Source organism: Echinops telfairi, unplaced genomic scaffold (assembly GCF_000313985.2).
Source record: "Echinops telfairi isolate 266 unplaced genomic scaffold, ASM31398v2 ScPeMD7_6;HRSCAF=24_0, whole genome shotgun sequence".
NCBI classification, from domain to species: Eukaryota; Metazoa; Chordata; class Mammalia; order Afrosoricida; family Tenrecidae; genus Echinops; species Echinops telfairi.
In genome coordinates, this window is record NW_022103902.1 from 14,687,990 (window position 1) to 14,710,411 (window position 22,422).

The window sequence follows — 22,422 nt, forward strand, 5'->3', positions numbered from 1 at the left end:
TGTCTTCAGCGGTTGTGTCGGGAAGGTGAGCATCATAGAATGCCAATTTAATAGAAGAAAGTATTCTTGCATTGAGGGAGTACTTGAGTGGAGGCCGTGTAAAGCACATTTGTACATTCATTGGCCTCATCATTCTCAAAACATTTAGCCTCTACTTTCTGAGACTGTGTATACCTGAAACTTCCCTTTCCCTCCTAAAAGTTCCTTTTAGGATCTGCAAAAGGCCTTCCGTGTGTGAATACTTTCAGTGTGGAGGGGCTGGGACCAAGGTAGTAAACCACACCAGAAACCAAACCGTTTCAAAGTGCAGGCCAAGCTGATGGCTCCCAGTTACATGAGCCCTTCTGATTTGGGCTCCTTCCCTCACTCCCGTCCAGAGATTCCTGACTCCCAGTCTCCGGGGCATTTGAAGCTGCTTTAGTGTAAAATGCCCTCCCCTGTTCTTGCTGTGCACTTAAGACTCTGCTTTTCCTTGTCTGTTCCTCCCGCATCTGCTGGCCTGTGTCTCAGACTGTGCTGCCTGCGGGGAGCCCCCTTGTCTGCTCTCCCACCCGTTGGGCTGGTCATGTGCTTTGAAAACAGTCCATCAGGCTCTCTGTCCATTCGGTCTCTCCCCAGCTCACCTACCTGGCATTTCTCCCCACACAACTCCACTGAGAGTGCTCTGAGAGGCCCACTGATTGCTGCTTATACAGGGAATGTGCCTTTTAAAGTTCTCATCTGACAGACTCAGCATTTGATAGAGCTAGCTGACCACTCCCTGCTGAAATGCTATCTAATCTTGCCTTCTTAAAACCATTAAAAAAAAAGAGGCTTTACTGTGATATAACTCACATACTCTAAAAATCGCCCTTTTAAAAGGGGTATGATTCAGTGGTTTTTAATATATTCCCAGGGTTGTACAGTCAGCAGACACCACCACTATCTATTTCTAGAATATTTCCTGTGCCCCAAAAGGAATCTCTTACCCCTTAGCACTTATTCCCCCTGCCCCCAGCCCCTGGCAACCATGACTTCATTTTCTGTTTCTATGGATTTATCTCTTTCTGGCTATTTCTTATGTGACCCTCTGTGGCTGGCTTCCCTCATTCAGCATCATGTAACACTATTCTTGGCTGATTACAACTATCTCCTCTACCCGACCTCTTCCTGGACCCTGTGTAAGATTCTCCTCCTCTCTCTTCTCTCCCCAGGTAATCTCATCCACTCCCATAGCTTTACAGAGCACACGTGCCATTGCTCCTAAATCCCCGCCTCTCACCTGGCTTCCTCCCTGAGTTCTACACCCATGGTCAGTTGCTTCTCTGGCATGTTAGCCTGTTAAGGATGCTATTGAGCATCTGGATCAGCTCACGGCCACAAGAGAATCCAGTTTCCCTCCCACAGAAACACTTACGTCTCCTCTACTCATCTTCCCTTGATATTACCAGCTTCTAGTTTTCTCAAGCCAAACACTCACTGAGATGTGTGGAGTATGTGTATGCATGTGATTATTCATTTGGTTCTGAATCTTACACTAGTTCTGTAAACTCCATGAAGGCAAGGGAGAACACCTCATTCGGTTCGCTGTGGTACTATATCCCCTGCTTTACACAGGGCCCACATATGCGAGGTAGCAAAAAATATTTGTTGAATGACTACAAACAGGAATAAGATGTTGATTCTTGCCCTCAATTTGCCTATCATTTTATTAGGGAAACCAGATGTCCTTGTTCGTTGCTAGACTATAGGAAGTACCAAATCAGGGGTCAACATTCATCCTAAGGGCAATGTTTTAGGAGTTGAGGCAGGGTGATTAGGAAAATGACTGTTGACAGTGGGGGGTGGTAAATGTTAAAAAGGCCCACTCTCTCATTCTCTTACTGCTGACTCACTGTGACCTGACAGGACAGGGTGAGACTGGCCCTGTGAGTCTGTTTCCCAGACTGTCACTTTTTACAGGATTAGAGAGCCAGTCTTTCTCCTGCAAAACAGCTGGTGGGTTAGCAGCGCAATGAGCAACCAATGAGCAACCGCTGTGCCATCAGGGCTCCTTTAGAAAGGAACAGAGGCGCATAAGAGACGCAAAGGACCAGAAGTACAGCTTGATTTGTTTGGAGGACCATGAGACCACGGCAACACCAGAAGGCTGTTTAAGCCAACAGCCCTTTCACTCGAGATAGTTTGGCGAGTGGGCCTCTTGGCAGGCAGAAGGTACCACAGCACAGTGTAGGAGGATGTGTGCAGGGCCGGCTAATGGGCAGAATGCTGTAGCAATCATCACAACCGGCCTCTTGAGGAATCAGGGGTTTTACATTCCATCTGATATTTGGGCATCAGTATAAACACAGTTCGGTTACGTGTAAATGTAAGCTTTGGGGCATACAATTATCAGGGAATTTAAGCTGTCTGATTTTGCACATTGATTTTGTTTGCAGTTGAAGAGCTCACTTGTTATGCTTCAGAAAACCTTTGATCTCCTAAATAAGAACAAGACTGGCATGGCTGTCAAGAGCTAGCGATCTGCGGACTCATACCACGGAGAGACCCTGCATCTCTAAGGAAACCTCTGGGAGAAGACCAAACAATGAAGGATTTTAATTGTCATAGGGACATTTCCATGCTTTTTCATTATTGGCATTTCTTTTATTAACGTTCTTCAATAACATTTATTTGATCATTAGCCCTACCTGGCCTTAAGAAACATGTACTTTCACTTCTTATTCATCCCTCTAAGCTGTGAATGGCCTCAGTGAAGGAGCCCTACAGCCGGGTTGAATTTCTGCGATATGAGAAGAAAATAAGGCACCTGCGTTGGTAAACCCTCATTTCGGCTTGAGGTTTGAAGGTTTGCTGCTTTGTTTTCAGTTAGTGCAGAGTCCGTCGAGTACTGGCCCACAGACTGCTCTGACAATTGAGACCTGTTCCAAGAGGCTGCAGAGGCCAGGCCATGTAAGAAGAAACCTCTAGGTATAAGAAGGAAACCTTCCAAAACCTAATTTTGGAGGATCGTGAAAATTCAGTAGTGAAACCTTGGGAGTTCACCCGCTGGTGTATGAGGTTTCGTGCCACGGATTCGTTGGCAGTGAGAGTGCATCCTAAAGGTAGCGGAAGGATTCTTCACAGACTTTATGGAAGAGGCGGTTGCTTTTTCTTAAGGTCACCAGGAGAGGTGAGGTTATCTTGCTTCTTAATACATCATTAGCAGAAGAGCCAATTTAGGAAAAGGGGTATATGTAGGATATTAACCCTCAAGATGAAGAGTCACGCTCAGTACTTTAGGAAGATTAGAGGATTGTTAAAATCTGGGCTCTTAGGTACAAAATAATGGATACTTGAACTAAACTTGGCTTGAGCTTTGCCGTTGGTGAAAGTGAGACATGTGGGTTGATAATTATTACTTTTCAGTAGCCAAACCTGGCTTCATTTGGTGTGTGTGTATGTGTATGTGTAGCTCAGTTGAGGAAACAGACACAAGCTTTAGCTCTTCAATAAGACTTTTGTAGTAGGTTTGTTCCAATCCAAATGCACTGACTCTGAAGTCGTAAGGCAGGCGTGAGCCTTGGCTCTTTCGTAAAATGTTCTAAGTCCTAGGCCTCAGTAGAAGGGTCCCTGAACAGAAGGCCTTTGTGAACTGTCTTGCAATCAGACTTCTTTTCCGGGTGTTTTCATTCAGGAAGTGTCCTCTGGAACATGAGGAAGGTGGTGTGGAATAATCAGTGAAATGCTTGCCTTTAGCAAAGCGTTCCCTAATTTCCCAGAGTCCCCAAAGCCACGTGGGCTTGCTGCGGTTCTCTGAGATATTGGTCAAGGGTGAAGGCTTGACTGGGTGAGAGGGATGGAGTTTCCCTGAGGGAAGCTCACTGCACGTTCTTTTATGCCGATTTTAAAAGTGGCTGGCCGTGAGAGCCACAGAGACTGGGCTGTGAACTTGAAGCCTTGTTTTCTGTTAAGTTCACACAAACGACCACCGATGAACTATTTTTGTGATGCTTCCTTGAGACGAGACAATACTTCATAAATACCTCAAAGAAAAGGACCAAAGTAAGTTACTTCATAAGATTAAATGTGCGTGCAGAATTCAGCAAAAATTTCAACCCGTTGTGCAAACTGTCAATAAAAATTTTTTTAATGCCCGAGTTATATTTATTTTTCTCTGTTATAGCTTAAGGCGGCTAAAACCCAGCAAGGCCGCTGTGGGGATACATGTCCGTAGGCAAGCCACTCTTTAAATGTTTTGTGCAAAAAAACTCCAGAGGACTGTGGTTGTGCTGGAATTAAAGTCCGAGACAGCCCTGCTGGTCCAAGTGGGATCGGTTCACAGTTTAGGAAGCTGTGCGAGCGTTCGGAAGGAGGCTGGCGAAACTGGGGGAAGACCCGCGGGGACACTGCGGTGACATCCCCCCCACGCCTGTTGCAACAAAGGTGTGTAGGTGGCGGCACCTCTTGGGTTTTATGGGCGGGGCCTCGCGGCGGGTTCCCGGGCTGCGAGCGGTGCACGTGCGGTGGGCGGGGCGCGGTGGGCGGGGCGGGGCACCCGGAAGCGCGCAGAGTCCCCGCCCCCAGCCCAGCCAGCCGGGGCCGCGGGCACGGCCGCGGAAGGTGCCCGCGCCGTGCGGACCACCCGGGGCTGAGCTCACAGGTGGGCCGCGACGAGGGCGCGGCCGAGCAGAGTCCAGGTGTCGGGACTCCAGGTGCCACGTCCAGCGTTCCCGGAACGGAGACAGGTCCGCGCCGCCGGAGGAGCCACCCTCCACTTGGGTGTCTCCGGCAGGTAACTTCCCTCCCAAGGTCATTCGCGGTCCCCGTCCTCGGGATTGGCAGGGGCGGAGAGTGGGCTGGACGGCGACTCGGCACGCTGCCCGGAGGCCGGGTGTCCTCAGAGTCGGGGCGCCGCCGCCAACAGCGGGCGCACGCCCGGTTCCCCTGCGCAGCCCGGAAGGGCGAGGGCCCACCTGCCCAGGCTTCGGGCGGCGCCCGCTGGCCCACTACAGCCGCCGCCCGCGCCCGGCTGTCCCGGCCGCGTGGTCGGCTGTTGCCATGGGAACGTCGGTACCCAGACGGCGCCTGCCCTGGTGGTGAGGGCGGGGAAGGCAGCTCTGAGCCCTGCGAGGCTGGATCTCGGTACCTGGGTAAGCCGAGGGAGCCGCAAAATCGACAGCGAACGGCCCCTCCAGAAAGCTGTTTTACTGTTTAAGCCTCGGGCTTTGGTGGTTAATCAGAGAGGCGTGGATGTGTTTACGAGATGTAACTTGTGTCCTTTGCAGCTTAACCTTCAGAGGACTGCTTACACCTGGAGGTGGCAGGTGAGAATCATGACACAGAAAGGCAGTATGAAGCCTGCGAAGAAAAAGAAGACCGAAGAGCCTGAACTGGAGCCCCTCTGCTGCTGCGAGTACATAGATCAGGACGGGGAGAAGAACCACGTGGCTGCCTGTTTGTGTGACTGCCAAGACCTCGATGAAGGGTGTGAAAGGTAAGAGCCGCGTGTGTCTTGGTGCCAATCCGTAGTTCCATTTGGGAACCCAAAAGTCTAGAATTTGCTCCAGCTTCCCTTTCCCAGGCTCTACAGTGGAAAGTTGTCTTGTGTGTCCAGTGCGAGGATTTTATGAAGACGAATTACTCAGTGGTGCACAGTTATCTGCAGCTCACTTTTCTGGGATATGATTTTTCATGTCGAAGAGAGAAAAAGAGAGAGGGAGGCAGAAATGGGGGCAGGTGAGTCTAGAGAGCAAGCTAGCAGATTGTCAGTAAAACAGGCACATTGCTTCTAGAAAGTTTCAATGGTCTCGGGGGTCTCAGCTATTAGCACCTAGGGGGTACCTGGCCACAAGGGCCTTTGGAAGCTCATTTTCCTGTCATGGGGATTGGTCTTGCCCCTTGCTTGTGGGGACAAATCTCAGCTAGAAGCCATAGCAGAGCCCCCCAGGAGTGGTTGAGTTCTGTGTGGACTGGATCAGTCCTATTGAATTTGGCTTTTATTTGCATCACTATCCTCAGCAATGGGAATCATTCTCCAGAAAACCATGTTCAACATCTCTGAAAATATTTTGTGCCCAAGACTCATAGCCTGGATTTTCCTCCTTTTAAAAAATTTTTGTAATTTTTAGGTTGTCATACAAAAGGGTTGGAAACGTGCCTTTTCCCATTAATACTTCCAGTTTAAAAAGTCACAGTGGCTGCTAATTGCCGACTTGGAGCTTGGGGGCATTCATCTAGCTATTACACACACACACACTGTCGAGGGACTGCTCCATCCAGGCTGGTAACCAGCCTTGACTCTTGAAGACCCTGTAACTCTTTCTCCGTCGTTCTTCCTTGACAGCGCAGTGCCCTTTGGGAAGTCTTTCCTAAAGGTGCTTTCGGGTTGGCAGTCTGAAACCCACATTAAGAGGATGGAGCACTTCGCACACATGAACGGAGAGATGCTGCTGCTTTCACAGCCTCCATCCATCAAGACCGCAGCTCTTCCATTAACCTTGCTAACGCTGCGTGCCTCCATGCTCCTGGGACCTGGGCTTCACCCCCCACCCCCTCCCCTCTCCCCGGGGCTCCTCCTTCTGGGAGACCTTGCTCAGTGTGTCTACTCCCTGCAGCTCTGTGTGGCTCCTGTACAGTTAGATCCTGCTCACTCTTCAGTTCTTTACCAGTTGCCCATCTAAAACCAAAGTTTTGTTCCTTGCTAAGTCGAAATTAAAAAACCCAATGCCGCTCATGCGATTCCACCTCGTAGCAACCCTGTCTAGGGTTTCTGAGGCCCGGTCTTGATCGGTGCAGACAGCTTCCTCTTCCTCCTCAGGAAAGTCTGCTGACCTGTGCCTCACTTATTACGTTCATAGGAGTCTGATCCTCACCCTTCCTATCCAGTCCCCTATACCTGAAGGGTGTGCCATCTATACCATTCCCCCATTGACCCTGCCAGATAGGAGTGCCTGCCGGCTAGTGGTTACGCATTGGGCAGCTAACTCGTAAGGCCAGCAGTTCGAAACCGCCAGCTGCTCTGGGGCAGGAGAAAGATGGGGCTTTCTACTCCTGTCAAGGGTTACAGCCTCGGAAACCTCCAGGGGCCGTTCTCCCCTGCCCTACAGGGTCGCCAGGAGTCAGCACGGACTCAGTGGCCGTGAGTTAGGTTAGAGTTTTGGTGTGGTGCCTGCAGCCCCAGACCCAGGACCTTTCTCTCCACTGGCCCGCCAGCTGCTCTTCCCCTGCACCCTGGCAAGTGCCAGCCAGCCCGCAGGTGGAGCACTGGTCTCCTCCACACCCCACTCCCCTTGTGTTCACTTCCCTCTGAGCAGGCCTGATTCTCTTTCCAGAATAGCTCACTGGGTGTTTTATTGCTGCTCTGCCATTTATCAAATATTTCCTAAATTTTCATTGCTGGATTATAAAAGTTTTTGAGGTTCTTTTTTAATTATTATTAAAAGATCATTTTATTGGGGGCTCTTACAGCAATAATACATACATCAGTTGTATTAAGCATATTTGTACATATGTTGCCATTTTCTAAACATTTAGCCCTTGGTATCAGCTCCTCTTTTTTTCCCTCCCTCCCTCTCCCGCCTTTTTGAGGGGTTTTGTGTGTTTTTTTTTTCTCCGGAGGTGTTTTATAACTGTGCTGGCCTAGGTCTAAACAGAATCGTACAGCATATAGAGCACATGAATCATCACAGCGGTTAAGCATTCATGGGTTAATCTTCAGCGCTGCTAATGGAGAGAGGTGGAGTTCACCAGCTGTGCCTCGGGCACAGGCTAGGGCTGCCTGCTCCCACCAAGACTGATGGTCTCGGGCGTCCCACGGAGCAGTCCCCCGTCCTGAGGGCTGCTCTGAGTTGGAATCTACTGGATAGCAGTGGGCCGTTCATTTAGAGGCGTCATCATTTTGACTGTCACATTTCTAAACATTATCTTCTTAATTTAAAAATGACAAAGGAAGCCAGAAAGCTTGTGGTTTTACTCTCAAGGAAGTGGAGTTCTTGGCCTTGGACCATTTCACTCACTGACCCGTTACCGGGTTTCGCATTCAGCAAGCCCACACGCAGTGCCACCTCTTTGTGCTCTCTCTCGACAGATGGATCACGTGCAAATCCATACGGCCAGAGACTTGCGAGCGAATCGTGGATACGATTTCCGATCGCCTCCGAATTCCTTGGCTCAGGGGAGCCAGAAAGGTTAACATTACCATCATCCCCCCCCTCATCCTCCTGCCCGGCTTCCTCCACGTGGCCTCCTGGCATTTCCTGCTGGGGGTGGTGGTGCTGACCGCCCTTCCTGTGCTGGCACTGTGGTACTACTACCTCACTCACAGACGGAAAGAACAGACTCTGTTCTTCCTGAGCCTCGGACTGTTCTCACTGGGCTACATGTACTATGTGTTCCTTCACGAAGTGGTCCCCAGAGGGCGTGTGGGGCCCACCCGCCTGGCCATCCTTACCTGCGGGTTATTTCTGATACTCCTAGCCTTGTACCGAGCCAAGAAGAATCCAGGCTACCTCCGGGACCCAGAGGGCGGCGATCGTTTGTTCAGTAAGAGCCAGACAGAAGCACTGGACAGGAAGGGGCAGGAGAAGACCCAGGGGTTCTCGGCCGCAGACGTGGCAGGAAGTCTCAGCATTCGAACCGGGAAGGATGAGCTTAAGGACGCCGCCAAGCTGGCAGCTGGCAGCACCGCCAAGGTGAAGGAGGACTGGTGTGCCCAGTGCCAGCTGGTGAGGCCGGCCCGGGCGTGGCACTGCCGCCTGTGCGGTGTCTGTGTGAGGCGAATGGATCACCATTGCGTCTGGTAGGTTGGCACGTGGGGAGGCGTGGAACATCTCCCAATCCCCAGAGAACTCTCTGGACGCCTTCGTCATCCCGATGGAGCTCTCCTTCCTACTCTTAGACCTTGTAGATGGATGTGGGCTGTTAAGATGTTCCCACTTAGTCATCAGGTTTTGGTTTTTTTTTTTCAAATTTCACAAATTTAGTTCTCCCAGTTATTTCCTGAGGGGCAATAGCAGAAACTTAAAAAAAATTTCTTTTTGCTAGTCTCTTGACTTGCCCCTGACGTTCTGTCCTCATGCCCGTGTAGCAGGACCTGCACCTGAAGCGTGCGTCTGTACGGATGTTAGAATTTGTCAGACCACTATCGGCTAATGTCCCTGTGCTTGTCGTTCGGGACACAGGAAAGAAAGGCAGTACTACTATTTCTAGGAGACTCTGTCTTCTCGCCATTCATTGTTAATCATGTTGATGCTGCTGGTAATTTCCACTCACTGGTAAGTTGAGGCCCTACTGGGTACCTCCCTTTTCAGACCGTTTGTAGAGATGGGCGCCTTTTGTGCCCCGGACCTCCTGGCTGGCCAGTAACAAGTGAAGACCTTTAAAGCCCCAAAGGAAAACTAAATGTGCGATTTGTAAGACCGAAGGCTGCCGCTCTACTGAGTCAGGCTAAACAAAGCTGGTGTGAGGGATTCAGGGCTGGCGCTGTCAGCAGCAAGCTTGCAGCTGTATCCCTCTTAAGCCTGTTGTAAACAGACCACACTTTTCACGCGTAGGATTCCATAGGTAGCATGCTTCCCCCTCACAGACTAAGAAGGTGAAGGGATAGGAAGGCCAGGAGGGTGCTGGACTGGGTGAGTAAGGGGCAGCCCTTGCCTGGGGCTCTGTATTAAGGAGTCGGGGTGTTTTTATTCATGTTTTAGATTTTATACACCCCGGTGGCATGGTGGTTACTTATTGGACTGCTAACCTCACCGTCCACAGTTCAAAACCAACAGCTGCTACTCGGGAGAGTAGGCTTTCTACTCCTGTAAAGAGTTAGTCTCAGAAACCCTGAGAGGGGCAGTTTGCCTCTGCCCTGTAGTGTTGCCACGAGTCAGAATTGACTTGGTGGCAGTGAGCTGAGTTACACTCAGAGACCACGAACTGCTCGTGTGTGTGCACGAGCGCGAGCGTGCCCATTTACAGATGTAGTGGGTCTGATTGCTTTGTCTTAAAGACAACCTCGTGTGCCCACTTGAGCATCCTTGTGTGCAGTGGGGAGAGGGACCTGCTGCTCAGAGGGTCCTACCGTCATGTGTTTACCTGACAAGTGGCCGCGGCTTTTTGCATTCTTCTCTACCCTTCATTCGGCTCCTAACCGCTTTGAATTTTTAAAAAATTCTTCTTGAGCATCTGTTTTCCCCATCCTGTAACACTTATGATTTGTACGTTTCCACAGCTGATAGTATCTCTTCTTCTCCCTGTTGTGACGACGAAGCTATAGCTCTCGACATTTTGGGGAGTAGGTTTCATCTAGTCCTCAGAAGAATGGGCCAGCCAGGCTCTCCTTTGTCCTCCGTGCTGTCTTTAAGCTCGTGATGTGCGAGAAGCAGAGGATGAAAGGCTCTCAACAGGCCAGTATTTATCCCGAGATTTGAACTGTGAGAACGTCCCAGTGATTGGAATGGGCACGATTCCTATTTTAAAGAGCGTTCGTCTTTAACAAGTGAGTTCCATAGAGAGATTGTAAAAGTCTTATTTGCTTTTTTCCCCTCCTGCTGTTTTGAGGATAAATAGCTGTGTTGGCGAGTCAAACCATCAAGCATTCATACTTGCCCTTTTGATCTTCTTGCTCACGTCGGTGTACGGGATCACGCTCACCTTGGACACCATCTGCAGGGACAGGAGTGTCTTCACCGCGCTCTTCTATTGTCCGGGAGTTTACACCACTTACAGGTGAGGCGCGCTGACGGGAGCACCACTAGAGGAACTCAGTGGAAACAGCAGTGGGTGTTGCCATTAATAGGGGGGGGAACCACTATTTGCTCTGGAGCCCCGGTGGCATAGAGGATACACATTGGGTCACTAACCGCAGGGACAGCAGTTCAAAGCCACCAGCCGGCTCCTCAGGAGCAAGACGAGACTTTCTACTCCCTTAAAGAGTTACTGTCTCGGAAACTCACAGGGGCAGTTCTGCCCTACCCTGTAGGGTCAGTGTGAGTCAGAATTGACTTGATGACAGTGGGTTTGTTTTTTGTGTGTATTTGCTCCTAGGTTAGGCCTTTTCAACTCCAAACATAGGGCGTACTGTGGAGATGTTGGGATTCCCTGAATTCCCTGCCAACAAAATTGTGCAGTGGACATGTGTGTGTATTTCTGTCGTGACGTCACAAGGGTCCTTGGCTGGTAAAAGTAGGACCAGACTTTATTTTTTGGACGGGGGGGTGTTTCTGGAATCACGTGGCCACGTGCAGGCTCCACATTCAGTCAGCAGACTTGAAGCCGCAGCACTAAGCAAACTGCTTGGAGGCCCGGGTGTGACCGCGAAACCCTTTCTCTCGTCGCACCTGTCAGGGAACGCCTCCTGCTTGCTCGCTGTTTCAGGCTCCTGCGTCTTTGGAGAACTGTACACCATCCGTAACCTTTCCTGTGTGACTGTCCGTTCCCTTTTTTTATCACCTCTCAGGAGGACTGCAGTATCTAGGGCAGAATTTCCTTATGCACCGTGACATGGGTATTAGGAAGATTTCACACGGTGGCAAAAGGTGGGGTTTCTCAGCATTGGCCCCAGCCCCACTCCTCCCAACTCCCTCCCCTCCCTGACAGGCAGCAGATGAGGTCTCTCTGGTTGCTTGTCTCAGGTGGGGCAGCTCTGCCCACGGGCCTGCCCGCTTTCTCTGCGGGGGCTTCTGGTCAGAGCAAGCCTGGGCCCCTCTGCAGGCTTTGTTGTTCTTGCTCCCGGAACACCCCGCCCCCATTGTCACGGTAAATGTAGCTGTCTGTGGGCATTGTTAGAATAGAGTGGTTCTCGGGATAGGCTTCCGTCTTCTCTCTGCTGAGAGCCACCAGTAGCCCATCTGCGACCACCGTCCTGGAGTGGGTGGAGCCTGTCTGTGGCACTAGGCAGGGCTTTGCAGACTGGGTGCCAGACTGGAATGGAATGAGCAGCCCGGGCCTGGTGCCGTTTCTCATTCCATTCAGGCCGTTCTTCATCACCTCCCCTGTGTGGGCCTCGGGCTTTCCTCCTTTGGGGGAGGCCCTTAATCATCTGCAGACTTGTGGGCCTTCAAAATTATTCCAAAATGGGATTATTTCCAGCTAATTCTCCTGTTAGCAAATGTGGATGAAAATCACCAAATGGACCATGGCTCTGCGGGTCCTCCTCGCCGTCTCAGCAGGGGTCGAGCGGTCCTGCAGTGTTTGTTTGGCTTTAGGAAGCTGGCATGTCAAGGCGGTGGTCCTCTTGCACATGCACCCAGAAACTCGGCACTTCCCGTAGCTGCCTTGCGTGGTCTGCACTGGACGGAGGAGGATGGAGACAGGCGGTTTGGGCACTGGCCTGGTCCAGCTTCTCCAGGATGTTGGCCGCCATTGTCACGGTGCCTTCGTTTGCTCAGGAGCGAGGCCCAACTTAGAAATCGTTCACTCAGCCAACTGATGCTGCCTGCGCGTGAGGCAGTGTCGTAGTTGTGTCTGAGGCTGGAAAATAGACATTTTTAAAAGTCCTTAACAGACATAACAGAAGAGGTACCTGTTATTATTTTACAGACACGTTAGTGGTCACAGCTTGAGCAGCTCCTCAGCAGTGGGTGGGCGGGACACTGAAGAGGGTGACAACTTTGTGAGTGTTGTTGTGACCGAGTGGCAGTGCAGCCTGACAGTCCTCTCCCCCGCCAGCTCGGCGCTGTCCTTCACCTGCGTGTGGTACTCTGCCATCGTCACGGCGGGCATGGCCTACATCCTGCTGATCCAGCTGATCAACATCAGCTACAACGTGACCGAGAGGGAAGTCCAGCAGGCCCTACGACAGAAGACAGGGCGCCGGCTCCTCTGCGGGCTCATCGTGGACACAGGCCAGTACAGTCGGGGCTTCCTGCGCAACTGGCACCAGTTCTCCACCCTGGGCACCCGCGCTGCCCACCACCCCGCCGAGGACATTGTCTGACGTGCCTTCCGATGGGCCCAGGGGGCACTTCCGCCTCCGCAGGATGCTCCTTTTCACCCCTGGTCTCAGTTTAAAGGCTTTCTAGGGGCCACGCTCAGGTGTAGACTGGACTGGAGTGTCCGACTTCCCGACGGAAGAGGTTTTTTGTATCAAAGCTGTAAAAGAGCCATTTCTCTCCGGTCACCTGAGTAGTCAACTTGGTGGCCAGGAGTCGAAGAGGAAGGGGTGCGCAAAAGCACAGACAGCTGCAGTGCCCACCCCACCCTCCATGTAGGAGGGGTGGGGCTAGGGAGTGGGACCAGGTCCCAGTCCCTCTGAAGTCTTATAGCCATGCGAACTTTCAACTCTTCCTGGGTCTCAGGGTCACCTGCAAGGCGGGGTTCTGATGCCTTCCTCAGTGTCCTCACAGACGGTGGGGAGCGCCACGGGTGGGCTGAGGCCTGGGGATAGCAGCGGAAGCCCCTCAGGTGTGCAGTGTTGTTAGGAACAATCCTAAGACTGAAGAGAATGTGGGGATGTCAGAATACTGAAGCCAGTATTAGGGTTCTTAGCAGTGCAGTGAAAGCACCCATATTGTACCATGTTGTGCAGTGACATGCTTCTTTTCGGAGTATGAGATGTTCACTACTCAAGGAGGGCAGGCAGAGCCCCGATGGAGTCACAAGACAATGCATCTGGTCTTGAAAGGATAGTATGGTGATAACCACAGCGGCGATTACGGTTAGTGTCCAGTGAAGTCCAGGTGACGAGATAGTTGGTATTTCTCTAGTCTTACATGTCTTATCTGCTGTGCTCTGGGTTACTTATAAAGGACTCCAGGAAGGATTAATGTTTTCTTCCCTCTTTCCGTGTCTCACCTGGTCAGGTGCTAGCAGCCTCGTGGCGATGGTTGGAAGAGGCAAATGGACAGTCCCATGGGACCACTTTGCTCTTGCTCCTGGGTAGGATGGCTGATGACTGTACCAAGGGCTTGCTTTCCGCTCGTGGAAGCATTTCAGACCCCCATCACCGGCAGCGCCACATTGCACAGCGTGGCCTCTGGCATTATTTGGGCTGCTGCGCTCCAGGGAGAGTTGGTTTCGTCCGCTTCACCTGCTCACTCACCGTGCTCCCTCGCAGCTCCTCCGAGGCCAAGTATCTCACTCGGGGGCAGGGGCAGGGTGGTGGTCATGGTTCCCACTGATTCAGGGATTGTCGTTCTTCCTGTGCTGCTCCCCAAACAGGTGATTCCTTTCATTGTGTCTCCCACGACCCAGAGTGACGAGGAGAGGATTTGGGACTTCCCAGAAATGCACTCTTCTTCCGAGGATAACTCTGGTGTCCTCAAATTTGCGCGGGGCCGTAGCTTCGTATTGGGACTGCCTGCCGGTGCTTCCCTCCTCCTGTGCATGTGCGCTGCTTTAGTAAGAGGTTCGTGCACATGGTTAGGGAACATCGCTCCTCCCTGCAGCCAGCCCCAGCCCCACTGGCCGGGACTCGGGCTGGCCCCAGGTCAGTCACCATGTGCTGGGTTGTGTAAGGGGCAGTCGGACTCGGCCTTCTGCGGCAGAGCCAGAGCATGGGTGGTGGGGGTGTTGGTGGAGGTGTGCTTTCCGCTGCAACACCCTCACCCTGGCCCTGAGTGAAGTGATTCATCTGGGAAGAAAGCGGGGTGTGGTCTGACTGATGGCTTAAGGCCTAGGTTTTGGGTAGGAGAGATGATGTCAAGAGCAGAAAGCATAGCCACATCGTCTCTTCAGGGTCAGGGGCCGCCAATGCTGAGTCTCTGGCAGGGCTTAGAGAAAACCCTGACAACCTGAGTAGAGTCAGGCAGTTCAACCTCTTGCCAAATATTTAACAATAATCAAAATGCAACGCGATGGAGATGATCATTTTCACAGCATACCTCCCATGGCAATACGGGGGACTCGGGTAGGGACTGGCTTGGCTTATTTGGAATTAAGATGCTGGTTGAAGTTCCCCTGTTGGTTCACAGGAGAAATGGGAAAGCTGTGGAAGCCTGTGCTGTTGGGGCGCGTGCACCCACAGAGGAACAGAAACAGGTGGCCAGGCACGGCGCATTGTGGGCTCCGGGACATGGGGGTCGCTACCCTAGACCATAGCTTCCCAGACTTACTGGGCCTACCTTTACCTTTGCAGAAAAAGAGGTAGCGAGTGCCCCGTAGCAATGAAAAACTTTTGTCCTACCCATCATCCAGGGTAAAGTGTAGGTATTTGTTTTTTGCAGCCCCCTAGATTAGTCCTGTGCACGCGTGCGCCTCTCCCCCTCCCCAGGGATGGTGTTAGCCACTTTGGGAACACGGGGCTAGGCTGTGAGCCTTTCATGGTCTGGAACTTCGCTTGTGTGGGATTTTTGTTAGTGACTTCCGCTCTTGCCAGAAGGCAGACGGATGTACTGTGGACCGATTTGAGGACAAGGCCTCTGGGAGGGAGAAGCATTGGGCGAGGGGGCTGCTTGCCTTGTGGACTGCCAAGCCAGCCCCGGAATATGACTGTCTGTCTGCTCTCCTCCTGTGACCACAGCTTTGCTCACCGACCCCTGAGAGCCCACAGCCTACTGGCCTGAGGGAAGAGAAATGCAGCTTCACTTGGGAGATTCCGTTAAGGACAGGATTACATGAAAGGAGGAAGTCTTTTTGATATTTAAAACATTCCTTATGAGTCTAAGGTGACCAGATTTAAAGCGGGACACCATTGATGTGTGTGTGTGGGGTGTCTTGATTAAAAATTTGGTCTATATGGGCCAAATAGACATGTATTCCCTAGCTTGTCATGCATTCTTTCCAAAAATCGGGACGTCTGGTTACCTTACTTATGGCACACAGAATAAATACCTGGTGGTCCTAGCTGGGCCCACTGGAAGGTAACCGACCTTAGCTGCTAACATAATGCCTTAAGCGTGTTGGAGGGAGCGAAAGAGAGAGAGCGCGCGCACACGCGAGTGTGTGTGTGTGTGTTTAGGGTATTGTAAATCTTTGTTATCCAAGTACAGGCAGTCCCCAGTTAGGATCACTTTTGAAACGATTAATTCAATCCCTACTTGGTTGCAACAAATTATTCATCACAGTCACCTTCACTTACTGCAGGTGTAGCTTTTAAATCACTAACAAGTTTTCCAGTCTTTTCTTTCACTCAAGGAAGGCTAAAGTACTGGACGCACCTGTTCTGACTTGCCCACAATTCTTAAAGACGCAGGAACAGATCTCGTTTGTACCCTGGGGAGTGCCTGTGGTGAATGAAGTAATTTGGGTCTTCCACTGTACCATCTGCCTCGCAGACAGATTGCTGTAAACTTTCTCTTATGCAATAGTCCTTGGTATTTCTAATATTTTTAGCAAGCGAGCATTTTCTATACCAGAATCTTCCACTGCCAGGAAACAGTGCCAGTAAAGTTCAGCATAAGCCTGACAACCTACTTAACAGACTTCCTTTGGTTAGCATGTTAGTGTTTTTATTACAGAGCTCAACACACACACACAAAAGATGACGTCTACCGTTTCCCCGAAAGTAAGACATCCCCCGAAAATAAGACCTACTTACAGTTTTGCCTCTTGCTGAAATATAAGGCACCCCCTGAAAATAAGGCCCCCCGAAGCTACCGTAACTCTGGACTCTGGACCGTAGTGGTGGGCGCCGCCATGCAGCTCACTGTTGGCCGCAGCGCAGCTGGAGCAGACAGGAAGTGCGAGGTCTCTTAATAAAACAAACAATAAATGTGTACCGTATTCTTCATGGAAAAATAAAAGACATCCCCTGAAAATAAGACCTAGCGCGTCTTTGGGAGCAAAAATTAATATAGGACACTGTCTTATTTTCGGGGAAACGGTGGAAGCAGTTTTAAGCTGGATGTCTACCACTGAATGCTTTGTGGGGTCAGGTCTCGCTGAAGTGGGTGGAGATCTCCACGGACGTCGAGCCGTCTACTCTGTAACCAGAGGGCGCGGTGGTGAGTTTGTTGCTTTCTTTCAGCGTGGACTGACTGACTGCAGCTTCAGCCAGAATTTCCTCAAGCCGTGGCTTACAGAGACCTTCCACTCAGGTGCCTGTTGGGAATCTGGTGTTCTCGACCACAGCTTGACACGTATGACATTGTATGGCAAGTTAAGATGTTGCAGAGGGAATGCTGGGAGACAGAGCCACGTTTCGCTCAGTACTAAATGAAAGTGTGTTCCACTGATGTGTGGCTGGTGAACTTGTTGCAAAATCAGCTAACTTTACTCCTGCTGCCAGTGGACAACTGTCCACACTTGGGTTGGCCGCAGGGCAAAGATGGATCGGTGGCAAGTTTCTGGGGGGCTGTGGTGGTCTCCCGAGTTGGGCTCACGCCCTCCTACGGTGGCCTTGCAATGGCACTTTTTACCTCCCACAAGCTTTGACAGTGAGATCCCCTCTGCTGTTCAAGATGTGATACAACTGGAACACATCAGAGGGCGCTGAGGAGCAGATGCCGTGCTACATAGCTCCCAGGCCCACCCGACTCACGGTAACCTGCGGTCGGGAGGATTTTCAGTGGGTTGTGGGGGATCTTGAGCCTTTTCATTTGATTCCATCTCTGGGTGATGTTAGAGCAAAGGAAACCTGGGAATATTTATTTAATACTGAATTAATACTTAAGATCCAATGTAACCGGCCCAACAACACACTAGGGGATTTCCAAAGCCAGCCCTGTGCTAGGCATTTTGCAGCTTTTATGCTTGTATTCCTATTCTAAGCGCCTCAGACACCAGGCCTTTCAAGTGCAGATTTGCAAGTTACTGCCATTTCTGTCAAATAATGTACTGTGACCAAGCTGTTTCAATGGACAATAAAGTGCTTTCCTTAAAGGAAAACAGTTGGTATTTCTTGGTTAAAAAAAAAAAAAAATCAGTGGATACATACCAAGAGAAACCCTGTCTGATAGCAGTGCTGCCTCGATTTCCCCAGCCTGTAGACTTTCCCTAACCCTATCTACCATTGTCCAAGTTGGTTTTTCCCCCCCATCTTGTAGGTCAGGGACACTGCTTACATGAGCATTATGTTAACAGTAACATCCCAAAGCATACCTTCAAGATATTCCAGGAAGAAACAGCCCCCTTATTTTTTGTCTCTCTAGAGCAATGGTTCTCAACCTGTGGGTCGCGACCCCTTTGGGGGTTGAACGACCCTTTCACAGGGGTTGCCCAGTAGCAAAATTGCAGTTTAGGAAGTAGCAACGAAAATAATTTTATGGTTGGGGGGGTCACCACAACATGAACTGTATGCATGAGGAAGGTTGAGGACCACTGCTGTAGATGTTTCAGTAAATAGATCTAGGTGACTTAATCAGAACATAGCCCACAGACATAATTTCTAGTTGATGTGGATGAGCTAAAAATAAAATAGCCTAATGGAGAAAACTTATACTGTGGAATTTTTTTAGGCCCCCTAGTATGTTTAAGTAAAGGATTCACCTCTGTTTATATACACTTGCTATTGAAGTAATACTATGTAATAGTATTTGATTTCCGGATGCTAATATCAGCCAGTGTTCTAGAACTGGACTATAGCAAAGTACGAGACAAAGATGCTGATTGAGGTCAATGTAACTGCGGATGATTTTTAGGCCTATTTAGTGGTCTTTAGTTGAAATAAGGGAACATCTTTAAGTTTTTCGATGACAGCTGTGTTACCATGAAAGGAAACAACCACAGGAATTTATTTTACCAACTCAAGTTTTCATCACGCCAAATAGGAGTTGCCTCAGGCTAGCAGGGACTCTTGTTTCCTGTGTGCATGCATTTGACTATATGACTAGACTATGAGAAAGGGTCACAACAAACATGGATCTTGTTACACATTTCTTTTCCTAGCAAGGCTAAGTTCCCAGACGAGAGCATTTTACCAATCTTTTTTATACTCCATAGCATCTTGGAGATGAAACCATTCTTTGACTTGATCACCTGTATGTTTTCACGCGCTAACTCAAAGGCAAGGGCTAGAAGACCAGCGAGGAGTGTCTGCTGTAGAAACTACAGCCGGGAGCGTGAACAGACATTTCTGTTGGGTGCTGGGCGACCTTGTCCAGGCAATAGCTTTGGAATCAGACCCACCTGCTTCTCAAGAAGGCTCTTTGGTGTCCCGGGTTCTTAACATCCGGTTCGGCTGCTGCTCTGTAGCAGCTGCTCAGGAGCCCCTTGGAAAACACCGAGTCCCGTCACCAGTCACCAGCGGGGGCCGTCTGGTAGGATGCCTGCCCTACAACACTGACCTCCGCAGCCGCCTGCTCAGAGGATCCTCGCTCTTCACTGCCGTTCCACCAGAGGCTCACTGCTCAACAACGCACGTTATGCTTTAAGGGCTCCTCCATATTTCCCTTCACAGCCTTCGGCGGGCTCACTTGTTCTTTTTAAAGTTGATCATGTTAAAAAATAAACGGGATGAATTTGAACAGTGGCGATCCAGACTGTTATTTCAAGTGACCCCGTCTAGAAATCAAACATGGAAATAGAAATCTCCAAAGTAACTTAACTTTTGATTCAAGAAGTGGCTGACAGGAAACACACCGAGTATATATCTGTACGTAGGTGGGCTCGTGGCAATAACGCACAGTGCTTTATGGACCCATTGTGAGTCCCAGCCGCTGTGCAGGGCGGAGGTCACCGGCACAACACACACTCCTCACACAGGGCAGAGCATCTGTCCGTCCGGCAGGGGGTGCAGCTCCTTCACCGAGGGGCCTGGAAGTCGGGAAGAAGTTCAGCTACCTTCCTCCGGAGTTGCTCTCTCCTCAGTTCCTTCAGCCGCTCCTCTTGCATGGATCTTGCGGCTTGCTTCCATGTCTGAAATGTGGTCCTGGAGATCCTCCTTTAGACATAAAAAACAACTACTAAGGGGAAAGCTGACTTGCTATCTGAAAGACATCATACACTGTATAAATACACAGTATTTAATTATAAAACTTGACAAATAATACCCGTGTGATTTAACTATGAAACGTGTGAAAATCACAATCGAGATTCAGACGAAAGTCTGTGGAGAAAATAAGCCATACAAGGGCGTGAGAGCGATGGGTTAGTTTTCCCATCAGGTGCTCAGGGAAACCCAGTTGGAGATGACACTGGGCAGTGGCCTCTAACTCTGCGGGCTCTTGAGAGCCACCCCCACCACTGCTCACTGCCTGCATGCCCATTGTGCCCCTGCAGGAAGGCCAGTCTGAGCAAAGGCGAAGCTGGACAATCCCACGCAGCATGTGCCATGGCAGGCATCGGGCCTGCCGGTGGCCTCACCTCCAATAACAAGTCCTGAAGGTCAGTTGAGAAAGAACGTCCCCCAAGATAAACTGTTTGAAGCACTTCCTGATGGCAAACCAAAGACGGCAGCCCTTACTACGGACTGCATCTCAACCTAAACCCAAAATCACGACCGCCGGGCCACGAAGCCACGTTATTGTAAACCAGCGGTTCTCAACCTGGGGGTCGCATGACCCTTTCACAGGGGTCGCCCGATTCATAACCAGCAAAATGACAGTGATGAAGTAGCAATGAAAATAATTTTATGCCCCCTTGCAGAGGGGTCTCGGGGAGGAGATGAGCCAGTCAGGGTGTGATGTAACAACGATGAAAAATACAACTTTCCTCTAGTTCCTAAATGTTTCCTCCCCGCTCCCACTACCATGACTCGAATTTGACCTTGCAAGTCTGGCTGGACCAGAGGAGGTACACTGGTACAGATAGGAACTGAAAATACAGGGAATCCTGGGCGGATGAGCCCTACAGGACCAGTGGTGTGAATGGCGAAACAGGGAGGGTAAAGGGAAAATGGGTAGGAAAGAGGGAACCGATTACAAGGAACTATATGTGACCTCCTCCCTGGGGGACGGGCAACAGAAAAGTGGGTGAAGGGAGACGTGGGACAGGGCAAGATATGACAAAATAACAATTTATAAATTATCAAGGGCTCATGAGGGAGGGGGGAGCAGGGAGGGGAAAAATGAGGACCTAATGCCGGGGGTTTAAGTGGAGAGAAAATATTTTGAGAATGATGAGGGCAGTGAATGTACAAATGCGCTTTACACAATTGATGTGTGTATGGATTGGGATAAGAGCTGTATGAGCTCCTAATAAAATGATTTTAAAAAACCAACAATAGCCTCACATTGTGATATCTTTGTTTAATAAAGGCATATATGATTTTGTAGCCATGTTGATTAAAAAAATGTGGACCTAATGCCGGGGGTTTAAGTGGAAAGAAAATGTTTTGAGAATGAGGGCAATGAATGTACAAATGCGCTTTACACAATTGCTGTGTGTATGGATTGGGATAAGAGTTGTTTGTATGAGCCCCTAATAAAATGATTTTAAAAAAGAGGGGGAAAAATTAAATATTAAAAATAATAATTTTATGGTTGGGGGTCACCACAACATGAAGAACTGTATTAAAGGGTCACGGCATTAGGAAGGCTCAAAACCACTGTCATAAACTAAGAAAAGATTGCAGTTGTCGAGATTGTCATTTCCCGTGGACCCACAATCCACACCCATGCACACAGCAGTCAAGAGACCAGATGATCCACTGAATGGGGCAATGTGCTGCTGCTCAAAACCAAACTCAAGCCCAAAGGAAACAAAACTCAGTCAGTTATGACTCAGAGCACCCTATGGTTTCCCCAACTGTAAATCTTTATGGGAGCAAAGAGCCTTATTTTTCTCCTGCAGAGCAGCTGGTCTGCTTGTGGTGAGTAGCCCATCACCTGTGCCCCAGACCAATGCTCCAGGCTCCTTAACCTGCTGTCAAAAGATCTCTTTCTTGAAAATGTTAAAAATCAAAGATTTCACTTGGTGGACTAAGGTATGCCTGAGCCCCAAGTCATGATATGTTTAATCGTACCTATGCATAGGCATGCGAAAGCTGAACAGACAGGGAATAAGGACTACTAAGGATTGGATACATTTGGACGATGATGTTGGTGAAGAATACTCAAAGTACCATGGACCAAAAGGACAAGTCTGTCTTGGAAGAAGTGTGGCCAGAATGTTCCTTACAAGCGAGACTTGGTTTTATATTTTGGAGAAACCAGTTCTCGGCAAAGGATGTCATGCTTTGTAGCGGGTCAGCAAGCAAAGAGGAAGAGCTTCAAGGAGGTGGACAGAGAGTGGCTGCAACAGTGGGCTCAGACACAGCAGCCTTTGTGAAGACGGTGCAGGGTCGCGCGGTGTTGTTCCGTTGGTACCCCTCAACGGCACCTAGCAACAACAACGTCAGACTATCGACTACCAGGGAGGCATGCGATGGCCTCTTAGTGTGATCCGATGTGGGGTGCATGCCGAGGATTTCCCTAATGACTCTGTCCAATATCCGATTCAAAACCCAAATTCACAGCCATCAAGTTGATTCCCACTCATAGCCACCCTATAGGGCAGAGTACAACTGCCCCTGTGGGTTTCTAAGACTAAATCTTTTTTAAAAATCATTTTACTAGGGGCTCATACAGCTCTTATCACAATCCACACATACATCAATTGTGTAAAGCGCATTTGTACATTCATTGCCCTCATCATTCTCAAAACATTTGCTCTCCACTT

At 50.0% G+C, this 22,422-nt stretch overlaps 3 protein-coding genes across 7 annotated transcripts in view; 2 read left to right on the forward strand and 1 right to left on the reverse strand.

Annotated features, from left to right (window-relative positions):
* GRAMD1C (GRAM domain containing 1C) overlaps window positions 1-4,116 on the forward strand; it is a 91,098-nt gene extending 86,982 nt beyond the window's left edge. For all 3 annotated transcript variants that reach the window (XM_045286191.1, XM_045286189.1, XM_045286190.1), the window contains one exon: window positions 2,418-4,116. In XM_045286191.1, the coding sequence (XP_045142126.1) occupies window positions 2,418-2,498 (81 nt within the window). In that variant the 3' untranslated portion in view covers window positions 2,499-4,116. The remainder of the gene's footprint in view (window positions 1-2,417) is intronic.
* Window positions 4,117-4,702: 586 nt separating this feature from the next.
* Window positions 4,703-13,712, forward strand: ZDHHC23 (zinc finger DHHC-type palmitoyltransferase 23). 3 transcript variants are annotated; one of them, XM_004706409.2, is made up of 5 exons: window positions 4,703-4,753; window positions 5,247-5,455; window positions 8,048-8,758; window positions 10,507-10,674; window positions 12,616-13,712. In XM_004706409.2, exons 2-5 carry the CDS (start codon window positions 5,295-5,297, stop codon window positions 12,881-12,883), a joined length of 1,308 nt encoding a protein of 435 aa, XP_004706466.1. In that variant the 5' UTR covers window positions 4,703-4,753; window positions 5,247-5,294; the 3' UTR covers window positions 12,884-13,712. The 3 variants fall into 3 exon arrangements, with proteins under 3 accessions (XP_004706466.1, XP_030740307.1, XP_045142142.1); XM_030884447.2 differs by having other exon boundaries at window positions 10,516-10,674; XM_045286207.1 differs by having other exon boundaries at window positions 10,618-10,674.
* Window positions 13,713-18,527: 4,815 nt separating this feature from the next.
* Window positions 18,528-22,422, reverse strand: part of CCDC191 (coiled-coil domain containing 191) — a 102,810-nt gene continuing 98,915 nt past the window's right edge. Inside the window, exon 17 of the mRNA XM_004706488.2 lies at window positions 18,528-19,705. Within this exon, the coding sequence (XP_004706545.1) occupies window positions 19,567-19,705 (139 nt within the window). The 3' untranslated portion in view covers window positions 18,528-19,566. The remainder of the gene's footprint in view (window positions 19,706-22,422) is intronic.